This window comes from Molothrus ater, chromosome 20 (genome assembly GCF_012460135.2).
Source record: "Molothrus ater isolate BHLD 08-10-18 breed brown headed cowbird chromosome 20, BPBGC_Mater_1.1, whole genome shotgun sequence".
NCBI lineage: Eukaryota > Metazoa > Chordata > Aves > Passeriformes > Icteridae > Molothrus > Molothrus ater.
The window spans coordinates 7336408-7355345 of record NC_050497.2 but is presented as its reverse complement, the minus strand read 5'-3'; the positions used below and the strand labels follow the sequence as shown (position 1 = coordinate 7355345).

The 18938-nt window shown below is 53.3% G+C and overlaps 1 protein-coding gene across 4 annotated transcripts in view; it reads right to left on the bottom strand.

Annotated features, from left to right (window-relative positions):
- Nucleotides 1-18938, bottom strand: part of NTNG2 (netrin G2) — a 49661-nt gene that overhangs the window by 24249 nt on the left and 6474 nt on the right. For all 4 annotated transcript variants that reach the window (XM_054516980.1, XM_036394168.1, XM_036394169.1 and 1 more), the window contains exon 3: nt 2286-2929. In XM_054516980.1, coding sequence (XP_054372955.1) covers nt 2286-2929 — 644 coding nt within the window. The remainder of the gene's footprint in view (nt 1-2285; nt 2930-18938) is intronic.

Here is an 18938-nt window from a genome sequence, read left to right as displayed (position 1 = left end):
CCTGCCCACCCTGCCTCCCCCCTTCCCTGCACAGTGCTCCTGTCAGGCTCACATTGATTTCTCCTCTCTTCCCCTCAATAACCCATCCCTTGTTGAGCCATACACTAGATTTAATTTGGTTTTAGTCCCTGCACTGTAACTGGCTTTGCTTACAACTGGAATTAGATTGCTTTTCAGTGCAAAAACCTGCTTGCTGGGACTGGAATAATCACAGGAGCAGAGTTAATTCACAGGGAGCTTCTCCATCTTATACACCACTTATCCACAGCTCCTCAGCTGCTCACCTTCCCTGCCCTGCACCCACGGGGGCTGGAAAAGTCAGCAGAGGACAGGACTGACCTCTTCTCTGTCCAGGATGAGTGTCCTTCTCTCCTGGGAACCAACCCAGCAGGCTGAAGCAGCGCAAGCAGCATCATCCTGTAGCTCAGAACTCGGGAGTTCGGGCTGACAAAAGCAGATTTCAGCGCTTTCCCTGCTCCCAGCCAAGGAAACCCCCTCTCCTCGCGGCGGCCCTGCAGGATGTGCTCGGGGTGTGCCCAGGAGGCTGCGGCCGGGCAGTTTTTGGGGAGCGGAGCCAGGAGCGGAGCCGGAGCCGCTGCGCTGCAGCAGCCGCGGGCAGGCGGCCACGGCGGCACCGCGCCAGCGCCGGGAGAGCCCGGCGGGCATCGGCCAACAAACCCCGAGCTGTCTCGGCTTGGCCCCGGCTAAAAAGCAGCATTGCAGCTTGCACGAGGCGCTGGCAGCCCGGCCGTGCCCGCCCCCAGCTGCCCTCGCGGTGGATGTGGAATTTTGGACGTCTCGTAGAGGTTGCGACTGCTCCAGCCCTGGGTGTGTTTGAGAGGGTTTTTTCTTCCCCTTCCCTAGCTGCCTCTTTGCACAGAATTTTTAGGGACTTTCTGTCTTGAACCAACCTCTGTTTCTATTAAATGGTATTAAATTTGGCCATTAAAAAGCTGATGGGGGGGCTGGGGACGGGGGAGGAGGACAACTGAGAGCAAGGTGCTGGTCTGGGGAGAATCCCACCAGCACGGCCTCAAGGCCAAAGTACTGAAGCAACAAATCCTGCCCAAGGCAGGCAGGAAAGGTAAACGGCTCAGAGGAGGAAGGAGTTCACGGGACACCAAGGGTATTTTAACTCTTTGAAGCATCAAGCATCCCCAGGCTGCTGTGGGAGCAGTAGCAAGTCCTTGGTTATCTGTGCTGATCCTGGAAGCCAAAGCTCATTGCACAAACACTGACATCAAACACTGAGTCCTAATTTATCAGACACATGTGGAGGTGCTCTCCCACTCCTCTGCCCACATGCCTGAGCCCCCCAGGGCTCTCCCTGAGCAGTCCCCACAGTGGGCACCCCAAAATGCCCCCAGCCCAGCTGAGAGCCACAGCTGCTCATCCCAGACAGGCACCACGCCGTGAGAAAGACCCTCACTGCTGCCTCCTGCCTGCCCTGGCGGGTGGAAAGGGCTCTCCCATCCCTCACTGCAGCTTCCTTCCCCTTGGAGCCTGTTCAAAGCCAGCCTCGGTGGCACCTGCAAACATTTCTGCTTGCAAGTCTCAGAAGCAAACCGTTTGGAACCGATACAAACGGCTCCTCTGTCGCTGTGGTGATGCTTGTTAGCATGGGGTGGGTGATGGGGAGATTTTTCCCCTCTCTCCTGTAAGTCTCTCACAAGCTGGATGGGAAATCAGCCATCTCGGCACTTTTCCACCTTACTTTGCTTTTTTGGTTGATGTCATAATGTAACATATGGCATTGTATAGAGAAATGAGAAACAAAGCCCAGGAGAAACAAACCCCCTCCTGCTTCCTCTGCCCCAGATGTGTCAGGGGGTTTACCCTTACCCCAAACTTCATCTGACAGGGCTGGGGCTGCTCAGGGTGTGCAGGACTGAGTGGGGATGACCCACCCTGCTTGTACTGGCAGGGAGCTGGAGTTTTGTGGGGTGAGCCTCATTCCGTGCCCCATATCCACCAGCATCACCCCTGAGACATCTGGGCAAAGGCTGGCTGTGTTTGTACAGCTGGGACAGGGGATTGGAGGGACCTCAGACCCTGAGTGTCCATCCAAGCCACATCTCAGCTCCCCCAGCACCAGCTGCAGGAGGACACAGCCCTGGAGGTGCCCCTGCCATTCCCTGCAAGGACACATCTGCTGCTCTGCCTGGGGGGAAGGGGTGTTAGAGGGACAAATGGATATTTCTGGGTCGATAGAAACGCTGATGGCTCAGTTTTCCAGCAAGGATCCCTCCAAGAAGCAACGCCCAGAGAAACCCAGCAGCCGTTACCTGCCGGTGACTTCGATGTTGGAGACGGCGTAGAAATACTTGTACAGGTTCTCCCTCTGCACGTAGGTGCCGCCCAGGGCGGGCCTCAGCAGCCTCATGCGCAGGTCAGTGACGGTGAAGAAGTCCTTGAGCCCTTTGGCGCTCTCCAGCCGCGTGTACAGGTTGTCCATGTTCTTGAGGTCGGGGCCGGCGAAGATGGCGAAGCGATCCCGCACCTCAAACCGGACGGTCTTCTCCTTCTTGGAGCCCGCCCAGCGGGAATACTCCTCGGTGCAGAGGACCCTGTTGGCACTGGTGGTGGAGAGGTCCCGGACCCTCCTTGCTGGCATGCTGAAGGCCTCCATGCAGTCGTCTGCATAATACTGGTACGGGTGCCAAGTCCTCCCGTTGTCCAGAGACTTCTCCAGCATCATGATGGTGGGGCGCCCGTACTCGAAGGTGATGACGATGTCGTCGGTGAGCTCGATGCTCTTGTTCCAGGACAGGGTGATGTTGGCCAGCAGCGGCTCCGGGTACCGGCGCCAGGTCACGCTCTGCCAGTAGGTGGCCAGGCCCTCGTCCTCGCTGTCGAACATCAGCTTGGGCGGGTGCGCCAGGTCGGGGTTGGAGGCGTCGCACTCGTCACTGCACAGGTACGGGTTCTCCTGGAACGACAGCAACGGTCACTATTGGAACAGTTACCAACATTGTGTATGAGATCTGCCTGAGCTTGTCTGGCCCTTGCTGCTTGACCAGATAGCGGCAGCTGTGGTGTTTTCACCCCAGAGACACTTTTGGCTGGCTGGGTGTGTGATGTTTCACCCCACAGACACTTTTGCCTGGCTGGATGTGTGATGTTTCACCCCACAGACACTTTTGGCTGACTGAGTGTGTGGTGTTTCACCCCTTGGCTAGCTGTGTGCTTCAGCTGGGCACGTGGAGACAAGTTCAGGCATTCAGGAGCTCTGGTGGCTGTGGATGGAGCTTTCCCTGTAACAGGGGCTGCTCCTCAGGGTTACCTCTGGCAGAGAAGTTTTAGGGTGATGGTGAAGGAAAGGAGTCAGTTCTGATGGAGGGTTTGGATCCAGAGCTTTATTCTGGCCCACAGGCCTCTGAATGCAGCAACAGCTCCAACAGAACTCCCCAACCCCATGGCTGCTGTTCCTTTTAACCCCTGGGGAGAGGGGCAGGGAAGGAACATGGGGGCCACCAACCAGGTAGGGGGGGAGGTCTCAAGGGACAAAGGACACCTGGATGGCCCAATGTCCCTCCAGGAGTGGAGGGCATCTTTTGAATTCTGCCAATCACCTTTCTGGAATGCCAGGATTGACAGACAGCGCTCAGCAGGGGTCAGGGTGTGGAAAGGAGGGATGATCGACCCACCTGGGCAAGGAATCTTCAGGGAGAAACCCGGGGTATCTGAGGCAAACCATGACATCACACCACAACAGGTCCCCTGAGAGGAAAGCAAAGCCTGGGCACGGCGTGGGCAGTATGGGCACACGGGCCCTGGGTTGGGCTGCTTGGGTCAAGCCTTAACTGCTGGGCTGGGCTGGAGGGTGCCAGGGCCCTGGAGGATGCTGGTTCTGAGTGAATTTAAGGCAGAAAGATGTGGCTTTGCCTCAGCTCTAAGAACGGCTGAGCTGCTTCCTTTGAAAGGCCCTTTGGGAAAGGGCTTTTCAATTTGGCACGGGGCAATTTTCATAGAAAGCTCCTTCCCTGAGATGGTCTCTGAGAAACCTGGATTAAGCTTGGCTGATTTACAAGCCTACAGAAAGCTGTGCTCATCCCTGCAGCCTTGGAGGGACTGAATGGCTGCAATCCCCCAAGCACAGCCCTGCCTCTCATGGCTCCTGATGCTGAAAAGGTTGGGACAGCCCAGTGCCAGCTGTCCCAGTGCCTCTGAGCACAGCTGGAGGAGGGAAACCCAATTTCTCCAGCTCCAAGCTGGGACAGAATTGAGCAGTAGCAGAGAGAGCAGGGATTTATGCTCCTGGTGCCTTGGTCCTCACCTACCCACAGGGAACAGGGTGGGAAGGATGGCTCATCCCATCCAGGTGACAATGTCCACTGCCCCCAGGCCTGAGCAGTGGGAGAGAGCATCCAGCCATCCCAATTTGCCCACACAGCCAGGCTGCTGTGTTTTGCAGGGACGAAAGATCTCTTTAACCTCCACATGCCCACAGGCTGAGCTGCACTAGGACACAGTGTCAAGGTCGTTTTGAAGTTTTGGGGGTGGGCAACTGTGCCAATGCCTTTATTGCTCACCCATATGTTTGTCAAAGCCCAGCACCACTGCCCTGCAGCCTCTGCCTCCAGGAGTGAGCACATGGCTCACCCCTGCCTTGGGGATTGTGCATGGCTGTGTTCTCCTGGGGGTACAGACCACAAAAAACTCTGCAGCACACTGAAAATCTGCCTTTTTTTTTGCATATGAAGCATCTCTTTGCTGTCACTTTGCCTCCCTCTCAGAATCAAAATCCAAAGGATTGGGGAGGGAGAGGGATTGGTATGACAGCGGGCTCTGCTGCTGTGGGACCCTGCTCAGGAAGGCAGAGGCACCTGGCAGAGGAGGAGGAGGAGGTGATAAAGCAGCTGGAGCTGCTCAGAGCTGCTGGCTGGAGGTGAGGATCCTGCTGGAGGCGAGGTCTGGCTCTCCTGAGCACAGCAGCTTTCAAGGTAAGGCCGAGCTGGGTGCTGTGCTCAGGTTTGTGGGTGCTCTGTACATGGTTGGGAGCCATGGGGAGGTGCTGTGTGTGGGATCAGCGTGTTCCTGCCTGCCCTGGGGGCTTCCTGCAGTGCCAGGGCTGTGCCAGGGTGTGGGGAGCAGACACTGGTACCTGGAGGCTCCAAAAAATGACTGCAGGCTGGATCTGAGCAGGCTGGGTGTGTCTGGCTGCTGCAGATGTGGGCAGAGGCTGCTCCTGTGTCCATGGCTGGCTTGGACCCAGGGAACTGCTGGAGTCTGAGTGCTGTGAGCAGCTTTTAGGGTGCCCTGGGCACAGCCAGGCACAGCAGAGGAGGGGATCTGGCTGGTACAAGAGGATGCTCTCAGGTGCAAAGTGGGGCTGTGCTTTGAACGTGGAAACCTCTGAGTAACACAAGGTGCTTTGGAAAATCCTAGCTTTGCCATGTCCTGCCAGGCAGCCAAAAGTCTTGGAAATGACTTAGAGCTTCTCCACTCCATGTGTGTAAAATGGGCCTTTGGTGCCTCCTCAGAGCTCAGAGATGTGCACTGTTTGCAAAGTCACTGGAGGCCACAGCACCCAGGAGCCCTGAGAAACTCCTGAGGACACAAATAATTCTGTGTCTGGAGCAGCATGTGAGCAGCACAGTGTAAATAAGGCAGGAGGCTGCTCTGTCAGCAGAGGGGGAAAACAGAGCAGTGAGTGGCTGGTCTGTAGGTGAGAGCCAGGCTCCTGTGCAGGGGAGGCAGCCCTGGGGACACAGGGGACTCCTGTAAACACAGCACACGTTGTGTCTGTGTTGTGTGCACGAGGCAAAGCAGCACATGAGAAAAACAGGTCAAAACTCAAAGTGTTTTCAACCCAGTCTTGCTCTGACACACCCCTGCCTGGCAGTGAGGCTGCAAAAGCTGTGCTGGGGTTTGTTTCTCCTGTCACAGCCTCAGCTTGGGCCATGCGTGGCTTTTGTCACCTCTGTGTGTGCTGGAAGGAAGGGCTGGGACTGGAGCTGCTGAGTGCCCACCCTGCAGCAGGAAGGTTACTCACAAACAAATGCTTGGGTTGATGTTTTAAAATCAAATAGCCGAATTATTTATTTATTAAGTTAGTTAGTTTGCAGCTGTGATAACGGAACAAGGGAAATCAGTGGAGTGCTCAGGCTTGCTTTGGTGGGTGAGGTTAAGAAGTGAGGGCACCCCACGACCCCCTCAAAGAAGGGGAGATGCCAGCTGGGCTGTGCTGGGGCCCTGAGCCACGCTGGGGGGCCCTCTCCTGCCACAACAAGCTGTTCTGGAGTAGGGATTAAAAAACCCTGAGATATTGACATATTTAATATGCTCTCCTGACTCGTCACGTTCAGAGGAATTGTTTACCTCTGCTAATGAGACACAGCTTCCTGCTGGGGGATGGAGCTGCCTCTCAGCTCAGCTTTACAGTGGTGGCTGAGGGAAAAGGCACAAAAATCCCCCTCAGCTGAAGTGCTGGGGGCTCTGAGTGTGTTTCCTGTGCTGAGGCAACATATTGTGTTGCAGTATGGTCCTCCTGTCAATGTGGCCATACAGATGGCTTAATATGACAGCCCTGAAAAGACCATCCCAGAGGTCCATTTCTGCCACTTGTGTGAAGGAGAGTGCAGCAGGTGGAGGATTGGCTTGGGATGGCAGCAGAAAACTCCCTGATAAACCTGCCCTGCTGCTCAGTGGCTCTGTCTGAGCAGAGTTTGTGTCTCAGAGCTGTCCTGGCGAGAGAGCTCTTGCCATGAGCCTTCCTGTCCTTGTGTGCAGCAGGCACAGCCCTTGAGCTGGTGTGAGATGAATCTCACTGAGGATTTGCCCCCTGAGCTGGTGTGAGATGAATCTCACTGATTATTTGCCCCTTGAGCTGGTGTGAGATGAATCTCACTGAGGATTTGCCCCCTGAGCTGGTGTGAGATGAATCTCACTGATTATTTGCCCCTTGAGCTGGTGTGAGATGAATCTCACTGATTATTTGCCCCTTGAGCTGGTGTGAGATGAATCTCACTGATTATTTGCCCCTTGAGCTGGTGTGAGATGAATCTCACTGGGTATTTGCCCCTTGAGCTGTGCCCAGCATGGCCACAGTGGCCACCTCCAGGGCTGGAGATGATGCTCCTATCTCCCAAAGCTTTCTTTGGAGTGGCCAAACTAAACAAACAAAGGGTTCTGTGATGAAGCCACACTAAGGAAATATTACCCTGACAGAAGGCTGGCCAGGATAGGAGGTGGGACAGATTTCCCAGGAGCAGTGAGGGGAGCAGCTGAGTCTGATCAAGCATGATCCCCCTCCCCATGTCCTGTCTGGAGGAACAGGCTGGCCCTGGGAGGGTCCTGGCAGGTCAGGAGCAGGGAGCAGAGGAGTGCAAACCCTGCCATATGCTCATCCCAGAGAATGAAGGTGCACAATCCCTGCTGGCTCCCGTGTATCCCAGCCTGGGAATGTGCTCAGCTCAGCAGGCAGCACCCCCAAAGATCTCCTGAACCATCCTGGTGCTCTGGGGAGGCAAATGGCTCAAGAGGTGCATGGTTGTAACAGGGCAAACACAAAAATAACCTGCAAGTGACAAGGTGGGGGAGAGCCTCAAAAGCCACCGAGTGAGTCACACCACTACAGCTTCCTCTGCTAAAATGAAGTGTTCCTTTTTGGGGTTAGGTTTATTGAGTTGTCCTTCCTCTGTGGGATGCTTGATGCCTTTTCTGCTGGGGGGGTGGTTTGGAGTCAGCCAGGAGGGCAGGGGGGAGCGGAAACAGATGGCCACATTTTGGCTGCTCCCCTGGTCCTGGTAAGATCAGATATAGCACTATTGAAACAATTCCAGGTATTATTTTTGAATCTGGTTTCCTCCTCCAAGCTCTGTGTCCTCCAAAGAATCTGTCCAAAGTCTTGAGATATTTAAGTCTTCAATCTAAAAGTCAGGATGCATTAGCCAGGCAAACTTGGTCTCAGTGAGCTTAAAATAAACCAGTTCACTTTGAGTCTCACGCTATTAAATCAGTCGTGAGTGTCCTCACAGCAACTAAACATTGCAGATTTCAGCCTCTCCAGCTCTTCTGGTTGGGCACCTTTTGGGGTTTTTGCAGCCTTGCTTAGCCTCAGCTCAGACCAAAAGGGCAAATCTCCAGGGGACAAACTGTGAGAGCCTCGTTGAGGACACGGTGTCCTAAAAAATGGCATCATGGTGAGGTTGTGCTCTGTGAACCAAATCATAGAATGGTTTGGGTTGGAAGGGACCTTTAAAGGTCATCTAGTCCAACCCCCTGCCATGGGCAAGGACATCTGCTCGGTCAGGCTGCTCAAAGCCCCCTCCAGCCTGACCTTGGGTGTTTCCAGAGAAGAGACATCCATCACCTTTGTGGTTTTACCATGCCACTATTTTATCACACTCTTTGCAAAAGTTTTCTTCCCTACAGCTAATCTGAATCTGCTCTCTTTTAGTTTAAAGCCATTCTCCCTTGTCCTAACGCTACAATTCATAATAAAGAGCCCTCCCCACCTTTCCTGTAGACCCTCTTCAGACCCTGGGGCTCTGAATCCTCCTTGTAGGGCTGCTCCCAGTGCTTCATCCCCAGTCTGGGGTGACACTGGGGCTTGCCCTGCTCCAGGTACACTCAGGAGGGTCCCATGAGCCCAGTCCTGGAGCTGGAATTGTGTCCCAGCCCTGGTGCCTGCTGACCCAGCCCTTGGGTTTTGCCCCCTCTTGGTGCCTGGAGTCAGTTCTGGGCAGAAATGCTGCAAAAGGGATTTTCTGAAGGTGACAGCAGAGACTTGCTCCTTGAGGAGGATTTCTTAAGAAACAAGATATTGGTCTGACAAAGCAGGATGACAGGAATCCAGGATGCTGCAGAGAAGCTGCTCCCCACCTTGCAGGGAAGGAGGGGAATGGGGGAAACCAGCCACAACAAAAGGCCTCAGTTTACAAAGCCCAGATGGTTTTTAGGGTTCTTAATAAGAGCAAAAGTTCCTTTTTTTTCCTTTTTTTTTTTTTCTAGCAGATAATACAATTTTTAAGCCTCACAGCAGAAAATTATATATTTTTGTAGGTGCAATTGCTTGATTAATCATTAGGCTGTTGAATATTTCAAACAAACTAGACATCTGTTGTGAATGGGGGAAGCTGCACAGAATAGGACTGCAGTTTTTAGATCTCCACTCCAAAGGGAAGCTGGAAAGCAATTGCAGCCAATAGCTGCACAGTGAAGGAAAAAAAAAATTAAAAAAAATATTAAAGGGGAAAACCCAACAAGATTTGAGCAAGGAAAAATGAGTAGATGATGTGAGAGTTTGTACTGCTCAGCCAAGGACGCTCAATCACAGCTCATACCTGGTGTAATTTGTTTAATGGTGTCTTGAGAACTGTCCTGGACTTCCTCTGCTTTTGGGGATCTCTTCTTTTTGATGGAATTGTGTTTAAGCCAAGGCCTCTGCTAAAACCTAGAGCATCCTGGGACTACTTGTTTTTAATTACAGTCTCCTAATAAGAGTAATGACAAGGTCTCATCAACTTGGATGAGTTTTGGAAAACAAAATTTTATATTTTTTTAATTGGGGTAGGGGGATTGGAAATCCTTGGTGCATTATAGGAAGATTTTTATTAAAGGGGAAAAAAGTTCAAAGCATTTCTTCGGCACAAAGTGCTGCTGTGTGGGTTTCTCTTGGGTATTTTCTTCTGGAGTGTTTTTTTTTTCCCTCTAAGAACTGGCTCTCAAACCCAACCAGAGACCTCTCAGACCTTGGGTGTCTCTAGGCTCTCCTGCAACATCTGGCACTAATTGGAACTGGGGGCTGTTTGATAGAGCCCCAAAGAGTCTGCAGGGCCAGGAAAAGCAGGTGACAGCACAGGGACCTCCTTCCCTCCTTCCTGGCACTGCTTGTGACCAAGGAAACCTTGGTCTGAACCTCCAGCCAGGAGGGGACAATTCCCTCTGTAGCCCCCACCACATCCAGCTGTGATGCTTAAGGAGCCCTCAGGAGCATCCCAAGGCCCTTCTGCTTCCTTGGGGACACCCAAGGCCCTTCTGCTTCCTTGGGGACACCCAAGCCCCTTCTGCTTCCCTTGGGACACCCAAGGCCCTTCTGCTTCCTTGGGGACACCCAAGGCCCTTCTGCTTCCCTTGGGACACCCAAGGCCTTTCTCTTTCCCTGGGGACACCCAAGGCCTTTCTCTTTCCCTGGGGACACCCAAGGCCCTTCTGCTTCCCTCAGGATCTCCAAGGCCTTTCTGCTTCCCTCAGGACCCCCAAGGCCCTTCTGCTTCCCTCAGGACCCCCAAGGCCCTTCTGCTTCCCTCAGGACCCCCAAGGCCCTTCTGCTTCCTTCAGGACACCCAAGGCCCTTCTGCTTCCCTCAGGACCCCCAAGGCCCTTCTGCTTAACTTGGGACACCCAAGGCCCTTCTGCTTCCCTCAGGATGCCCAAGGCCCTTCTGCTTCCCTCAGGACCCCCAAGGCCCTTCTGCTTAACTTGGGACAATCAAGGCCCTTCTGCTTCCCTCAGGCCACCCACAACTCTGCCTTTGAATTTCTGCTCAAAGGGCAGCAGATGAGGTTCACAAAGTCCCCGCATTTCCTCGTGCTGCAACTGAGTCCTGAAATTGGTATCAAATTTCCTCCAAATCCTGCAAAAAACAAAGGGATCAGCAAAATCTCCATGTGCACCTGATCCCTCCTGCCCTGCTGATGTTCTCACTGTGGAGCGGTGTCACTGCAGTTGTCCTGCAGCCTCCCCTCCCCTGTCTGTCACAGGCAGGGCTGGTGGCCACGGGACATGGGGGTCCCCAGGCTGCAGAGGGGACCATGGCCAGCCCATTCCATCCCTGCCTGTCCTGTGGATGTTCTGGAGCACATTCCACCCAAAGGTTTCATTCCCCCTCTCCCTTCCCCTGCCCAGCACCATGCTGGATGCACTGGCTCCACAGGCTGTGGGGTGGAGCTGAGATGACCTTCCCAACATTTCCTTTCCTGATTTGCACTCAGCTGAGTGCCCCCAGCTCATGCTGAGATTGAGCTGCAGGGCTTCAGTTCCCTTCCATCCCCTGCCCTGGCTTTCCTCACTGCCAGGGCTCCACAGGGATCTCCATTCCCCTGCTGGGTTTGCTCTGGTGTGGGTCAGCACAGGGAAATCACTCCCTGAGCAGGCAAGGTTACTGACCCAGCTCCAGTGCCAACCACCCCTAACCTCCCCAGTGACACAGAGTTCAACCTATTTTCTGCAACACAAATTTCTGACAAGGGCCACCCTGAGTGATGTGTGTTTTGGGAGACTTCCTTGGCTTTTCTTCCAATAATCACTCCAGGACGTGAGGCTGCTTCCCAAACAGAATTGCATTTACCCAGGAGAAAACACAGGCTCATCCCAGTGACATCTCAGGGTGTTTTCACTCTTGCTGCTCCTGATCTGAGGGTTCAAGTGCTCTATCTGGATTTATGACAAGACAAGGTGATTTTATGATCAAAAATAACATCTGTGAGTAATTAAATCTCATGCTTTAGGGCATAAACCGTAACCTGCCAGTGGCCAGGGTGGGACTCTAAGAGAGCTGGAAATACTCTCTGACAATTAATTTTCACTCTATTCATGGGCTGGGAAGGATCAGAGGGGTGAAACAACCGTAATTAATTTACAGCGATTATTTCCAACAGCTGGAGAGCGGCATAACTCACTGCAGAGAGGGCTGGGAGCACGGAGAGGGATCAGGAGAAACACAAGATCCCTTTTATGCCAAAGAGCCCCACAAATCCCCTTCCCTGTGAGCCCAGGTGACAAGGTCTGTGCCCTCCTCTGAGGGACATGGGGAGACACTGGGATCTGCCTGGCCAGGTCCATTTTTTTTGCACTGATTCCCCTGTCCCCCAAGTGGGCTGTGGGCTTTTCCCAGTGCACAGCTATGACAGGAACCTGGAGAACATCTCAGGAACAGCTTTGGGATGCCTGGCAGTGTTCAGGGAGAGGTCCCTAATGGGGCCACAGCATTGGACTGTGGAGACTCTGGGGAGTCTTTCTTCAAGATGCTAGGTTTTCTGCTTTTTTTGATGTTTTTAAAATACCTCTTTGGTCAAGCTTCCTATTTTAGATAAGACAGGAGCTGTCTCATAAGGTGGAAGAAGCAGTTTTCCCATGGGCTGCCTGAGCAGCTGCAGCCCAAGAACCACCTGGGAATGCTCCAGCAAAGCACATCCTCCAGGCATCACTCTCCTCTTCCCAGTGCCCCTCCAAAGGGGCATTTTGAGGTGGCCCACGTGGGTTGGAAGGTTCTGGGAAGGCACCTGGACATTGGTGAGGGGTTATTTTGCATCTTCACCTCAGTAGGGGAAGGGATGGGATGGAAGGATGGGATGGGATAGGATTTGAAGCTCAGGGAGAGCTGGTGGGGTGTTTTGCTCACCCATGTGTCCTTCCCCTGCACCCTCCCTCCCCCAGCCATCTGCAAGGGGCTCTTATTAAGGCAGAGACAGCAAAAGGGGAGAAAACCGTCCTCGCTAACAAGCTGTTTGCTGTTTATGAGCAGGTAAAGGCAGAGCTGGGATGAATTATTAATAGGGTGGAAATGGGGTCCCTCCACAGATCTGCTGCTAATTCTGGCTCAGCCGAATGTCACACCCTCCATCTCCTCCCCGAACGTGGTTTGGGGGATTGATTGCTGCTCCGCTTCCTTCCCCTTCCTGCCGGATCCGAGGCTGTCCGAGCACAAGGTCACCCCTGGCCGGGGCGTTAGGACAGGCTTTGCCTGGTGGGGCTTTGGGAGAGCGTGAGTCAGCAGAACCAGCCCTGCTGGCTCTGGGTGAGACACCAGGACGCACTCAGCGAGACATTTTGCTGTTCTGCCTCTTCCCTTTGGCCTGAAGCAGATACTCATTCACCGAGCAGCGCCGCTCGCTCAAGGCTCTCGGGCTCCCTTGGGCCCGTCTCTCTGCCAGAGAAGAGATTCAAGCCCTACTCGTGGCTGCTCTTCCCCTTCCCCCTCCAGCCTGCTCTGAATTCCAGAAGCATCTCGTTCGTATTTCATACAGGCTCAGCACTGTGCCCTTCTCTCCACCAGCCCTGGGGAGACATCGCCGTGCCAGACAGGGTGGGCTGGTGGCAGGCAATGTCCTGTCTCCAGATGGGAAAATTGAGGCAGGGAGGGATTTCAGGAGCAGGGCTGGGCTTCACAAGGCTTTGTGGGCTTCACCTTTCTGATGACCGAACGCCCCCAGGCACCTGCAGCAGGGCAAAGTAGTGGCTCCCTTACCCAACCTTGATGTGAGGCTCAAGGAAATCTCTGCTCGCATCCCACGCTGTGTCTGAAACTCTCCCTGTGCTCTGGCAGCACCTCATTAAAAGGGTCTGAACTGGTCTTTGCACTGTAAATGACACAACCTCGGCAAAAGGGTGACATCCAGGCAGGAAGCACCCTCTCCACAAAGGGAGGATCCAGAGGGAGATGCAGCTTGTCCCACGCAAGGGCTGACCCAAGTCACCTGTGCCCCCTGGCACCGCAGCTCCTGCACCGGCACAAATCCCCTCACGCCCACTCTGGCTGAGCCAGAAACAGAAAATCTGGTTACAGGAGGAATTTCAGCCCCCAGCCTGAACGCAGCCCAGCCCAGGGGTGACCTCTCCAAGAAGGGCCCCAAGTGTGCTGTTTGCAGAGTGATCTGGAAGCAGCACCTCCATTTCCAAAGCCCAGGGATGGCCTGGGAGCAGCTCTGCTGCTGCTGCTGGATGCCCTGCCCAGCACCCTGTCCTGAGAGGCGTCTGCAGCTGGTTTGGGGGCGGCACAAGGGTTAACCCTGCCCAGAAAATTCCACTCCTAAGCAGATAATCTCATCTGTGCTGGGTGTACACACACATCACCCGCAGCAGCCCGGCCTCCCGTGGAATCATTTTTGAGCAGCTCTTTCTTTGTGAAGTGCTAATCCCTCGGTGAGCTGCTCTAACCCCTTCCCTCCTGCCGCCCTGGGCTCACCTCCACCCCCACCTCCCTGCCAGGCATGCCACCCCTCAACCTCCCCCTTGGGCACTGGGGGCTGTAGGGTGACCTAGAGCCTGGGATCAGATGAACCAGACACCCCTCAGCTGGCAGCCATGGGCACGCATTCAAAAAGCAGCAGATTAATCCCATTGACTGCTTTTTAGCTTGTCTCCAAACTCAGACTTTCTGTACCGGGGACTTGCAAGCTTTGCTCTTCGCAGGGCACTTCCCTGAAGCTTGTTTACAAATTAAGCTGCTTGGATTCCACCCCATCCCTTCCCTGCCAGATTATTAAGCCCTCGCATCTTGCCACAGAGATGTATTTGTGTCCGCAGCCCCTAGCAGCAGGAGCACAGCAGCAGCGACCTGTGTGCAGGGCTGCGAGTGCATTATTGATTCAGGACTAAGAAATTGCTTAGGAAGTAGGAAAAGTGTCCTGCTCTCTAAAAGCTTGTGCGCCTTGTAAGCTCAATACATGCAGCCTTTGCAGAGAGGCTCGCTACGCCGCTATTAATAATTTATTCTGTAAGAGAGGCCCTGATAGTTTGAATGGGGGAGGGCAGGATGCAGAGCCCGGGGGTGGGAAAGGGGAGGGAGTGGAGGCTCTGCTGTGCTTCTCAAATGGAGGTGCAGGTGTTGCCCAGAGCGTGTGTGGAGGGGGCACAGCTGGGTGATGGGTACCCCTGCACCCACGCCAGCCTCTGAGCAGGGCTCCTGTGTCTGTCTGCTGCATCAAGAGCTCTGCCTTGGCTGCTGTGGGAAAAGCATTTGGCTGCTTTGTGCTCTGTGTCAGGGGAACAATTCAGCAGGTGCCTGTCAGGGGTTTGGATTGAGTTGTGTCAGCCCAAAACATGTCCTGGCTGTCCCTGAGACCCCGAGAGTGATCCTCTCCTCAGGCAGGGCTCCCCAAACCTCCTGACTGGCAGCACTACAGAGCTGGAGCAGCTGACTCAGCCAGCAGATGGGGAGTTACAAACGCTTTGGCTGGAGTAGAAACCAGTTGAATCTGTGCTAATTCTGCCTTTGGGATGTGGCAGTGCCAAGGCAGGACTGGACACAGGTGGTGGCAGCATCCCAGTGGAGCCCAGCACAGGGCAGCAGTGACCCCACTGCTCTGGGGTGTGCAGCGCCTTGGCTGGAGTGGTGGCACTGTGCTGGAGCTGCTCCACGGAGGGGAGCAGAGGGAAAGCTGCTCCAAGGAGGCTCCTGCATGGCTGGGGATGAAACCCAGCCTGGTGTCTCTGCAGAACTGAGCTCCCGGGCCAGCAGCCCCCCTGTGGCTGTCCCTGCCCAGGGACAGCTGAGCAATGCAGAAATCCACCCCAGAGCCAAGAGACAGGGGTTCCCTAAGCCTGGCTGCAGGTGGCACTGAGCAGATGTGCAGAGGCACCAGTGCCAAACGGGGCAGAGCAGTGGAGCAGGGCAGGAACAGGGTCAGGGCTGCAATTGTCCCCTCTGGCCGGCCTGGAAGAGGGGGCATGAGTGGGAACTTCATGGGACACGTCTGAGGCTGCAGGGAATGGCTCATCTACCTGGGGTGAAGGCTGGAGGTCCAAATTGCTGTTTGCCAGGGCTTTGCAGGCAGCAGCTTCTCCCCAGAGACATCTCCAGAATGGTCACCAGAAGTGCTGCGTGGTTTGGGGAGGAAAAAGCCTCTTTGGGGTTTTTCGACACAGAAACCTGTGCTCTGTGTGGAACTGCCTGAGTAACTGGGTCAGCCAAAGCTCCCCACCTCAAAAGGCTGATGGTCAAAGGGTGGTTTGGGATCTGAAACTAAGATCTGAAACTTAGAACTGGACTTTCACTTGGGGAAACCACAGCATGGTAGGATAGCATTTCTTCCCACTCAGGCAGGATTTTCTGTAGGGAGAAATCCTTTTAAAGTTTATTGGAAAATCATATCTATGCCATAGAATACGATGCAGATTTTAAAATAAATAAATAGGAAGGATTTCCCTGAATACCTTTGGCTTCAAAAGTTGCCAGTGGAAAGCTGTGGTAGCTGAAACTGCTGTATAAGGGCTGCTGTAAGAACTGCTCTCCCAGCTCTGGGAGCAGTTCTCTGCCAGCAAGTCTTCAGTCCATTCTCTTCTGGTTTTCCCATCTGGACACTGTTCCCTTTAAAAAGCAAAGCTTTTCTTAAAAGTAGTTTACTCTTCCTGAATACTTCAAGGTAGGGGAAAACTTTCTTGCTCACTGTACCAATTAAATCTACTTGACAGCTTCATTTTTATCACTGTGTCTTTTCCATCAGCAGTTGGAAATGATCCTTGTTAGGGGAGTAGCATCCCACTTTACAACAAGATGAATCCCGAACTGGGCATTTAAGGAAGTTGTTACAGGCTGTTGAGGGAAAATCCAGTTTGCTCAGCACTCTCTAATTTGAAGCTGAATTGTATTCTTTCATTTTTCTGTGAAGCCTTTCCTTTTAAGACACCCAGATCCTGCTGCACTCTGAAGTAGCCTCAGTGGCAGGAGAAGAGCAGTGTGTAATTTGCTGAGCAGCTAATAATGTACAACCCAAGGGTCTGGCCCCAGGGGCAAGGAGCCACTGATCCTGACTTCAAACAGTGCCCTCTGCAGCAGCCCTGATGCTGAGGAGTGATTAAGGGTGGGATCAGAACCAGAAGGCTCCAGCTCTTTCTCCCACACTCAAGAGCAGTGCCACAATGGGTGCAAGGGGTGGATTGGGAGACCTTCCTCGGGGTGGAAATGGCAGCAAGTTGTCTTTTCCAGGCTTTCCTTAAAGGAAAGGGGAGCATTTTCCAGGTGTTAATTTAAGGGACTGGAGGGGCTGTTAGCACTTTGCAGCTGGCAAAAGAAAGTCACTTCTTTCCCTCCCTACAGCCCTGCCAGGGGTGTACAGGTGATCTGACAGCACAGAGTGAATTTCTTGTGCTGATGAATTCTGGCACAAAGGCAAAGTGATCGACCCCAGGGCCATATGGGCTCCACAGTGAAGGGCAAAGGGGAGTTCCAACTCCTCTGCTACAACCAAGGATGGGTTTGCCACCAGCAGTGGGTAGTGCTGATTTATTCAAGGAGGAGGGAGAATATCTGCTTTGCTTGGAAAGGATTTTCCATTGGACTTGGATACAGGCTCTGCTTAGCCCAAAGGATGTCCTTGAACCCTAGGACAGTGAATATCTCATGCTTTGCCCTCTGGTTCTACTAAAAACAAGGCAGAACTCTGGTGGGCTGGGAAAGGGCTGTGGGTCTCTGCTCAGGGTACCAGAAGGGATGAATCCATCTTTTAACCACCAGAACATGCTGCATCTTTAAAAATGCTTTTGGAATAGCATTGCTGAAGCAATTATTTTTCCCTTCTTGCTTTAAAATCTTTGGCTTTTCCCTTCTTATTTTAAAAACTTTTGGCTTTTAATCATCCCTAAACCCACAATGCCTTGTTTGCATCTAAACAGGTGTACAAAGATACAGATGGGTAGAGTTGTATGAGATGGGCTAAAAATGCAGGGAAAAGGGTTTCTTAGCCCAAAGGTTTTTTTGCTTTTTCCAATTTTAGCACCCAGTCCACAGGAGAAAGAGTCCTTTAGTACAAGCCTTATAACCACATGTCATTCAGAAAAGTTTAGCTAAGAATTAAACTAAACATCCAATTTGGCTGCATGTGTAATGAATAAATAAAGCCTTTTCCTTTCATGTGCCCGTGCCAAAGTCAACAAGCTCTATTAGCTGATGAAACAATGCTGACGCCAAATAAAAATACCCCTGACCCATCAATATGGGCTGAGAGCTCGGCCCTGCATCAAAGAGTGTTGTCAGAACAAGAAATACTGTCTTGACACTTCTGGGGGGAGGAAAAGCTCCCATTCCTGCAGCAAGGTGGGTTCCCTGTGCTCTCACTGGGATGTCAAGGAGCAGCAAAACCATCCCATAATGACCGTCTGTTATGGACACCTCTCTTTGTTTCTGCTGGAATGATTTGGAAACCCCTTGAGCTGCAAGGAGCTGGGCTTTGGTGTTTGCTTGCTCCCCACTGTGTGTGAGCTCCCCACAAAACCTGAGGAATTTTTTATCCTGTGTGCAAAACGCTGACGCTTGAAAGTCAAACTCCCAAGGGTCCCTGCTCAAAGAAGTGTTTCAGCATCTCAGAGCATCTCAGCACCTGGGAGCAGCCTGCCAGCTGTGCCACCCTCCTCCTCCTCCTGCCCACGAGGGTGGGAAGGTGAAGGAACACGAGATCTCCCCTCTGCCCCATGGGGATCTGCAGCTTGGCTGTTTCCCAGCTGGGCCTGCCCTGCAAACCCCTCTCCTTTGAAATCCACGTTCAGCTACTCTGTGCCTTGCCCTGCCTGTGATCTTTGAAGTCTCAGCTCTCCCTCGACACCTTTGGTTTAAAAGATCTGTTCCCTATCAGTTTTCAGTCACACTTTCAGTTTCATTCGGGCTTTTATTTACTTATCCATCTTTCTTCCTGCTCCCACCATTCCCCCTGCCCTGCCAGGAGGCAAAGTACAATTCATTTTTCAGGTGACCCTGCCAGGAAGGCATTGCCATGAATAGGAGCAGGTTCAGAAACTGTGGAAAAAGCAAAACCCTTGACTTTAATAAGCAGCAAAACACTTCCCAATCAGAAGGAAGCAGCCAGATGTGACCAGAATTATTATAAAACACAAAGGATGGTCCTCCAAATAATTCCTGCCATCTCCTGAAGCCTCCTCGTGCAGAAGTCTCGTGAGCACTGCTGGAGCTGTGGCAGGGCAGTGTGTGATCCTGTGGGCTGTGCAGCCTGGCAGGGCACACTCGCTGTCTGACAAGGTCCTGACTGTCACCAGGACTCTGCCCCTGGCCTGCCTTGCACGGGGACATGGTGCAGCTCATCCCTGCCTGGCTGCCTTGGTCCTGACTGTCACCAGGACTCTGCCCCTGGCCTGCCTTGCACGGGGACATGGTGCAGCTCATCCCTGCCTGGCTGCCTTGAGCACGGAGGGCTGTTTGTGTGTCTTTAGTTTTGATTGCAGCTGTCTGAGCAGGGCAGGAGCCCCGCTGGGCTGCACTTAAT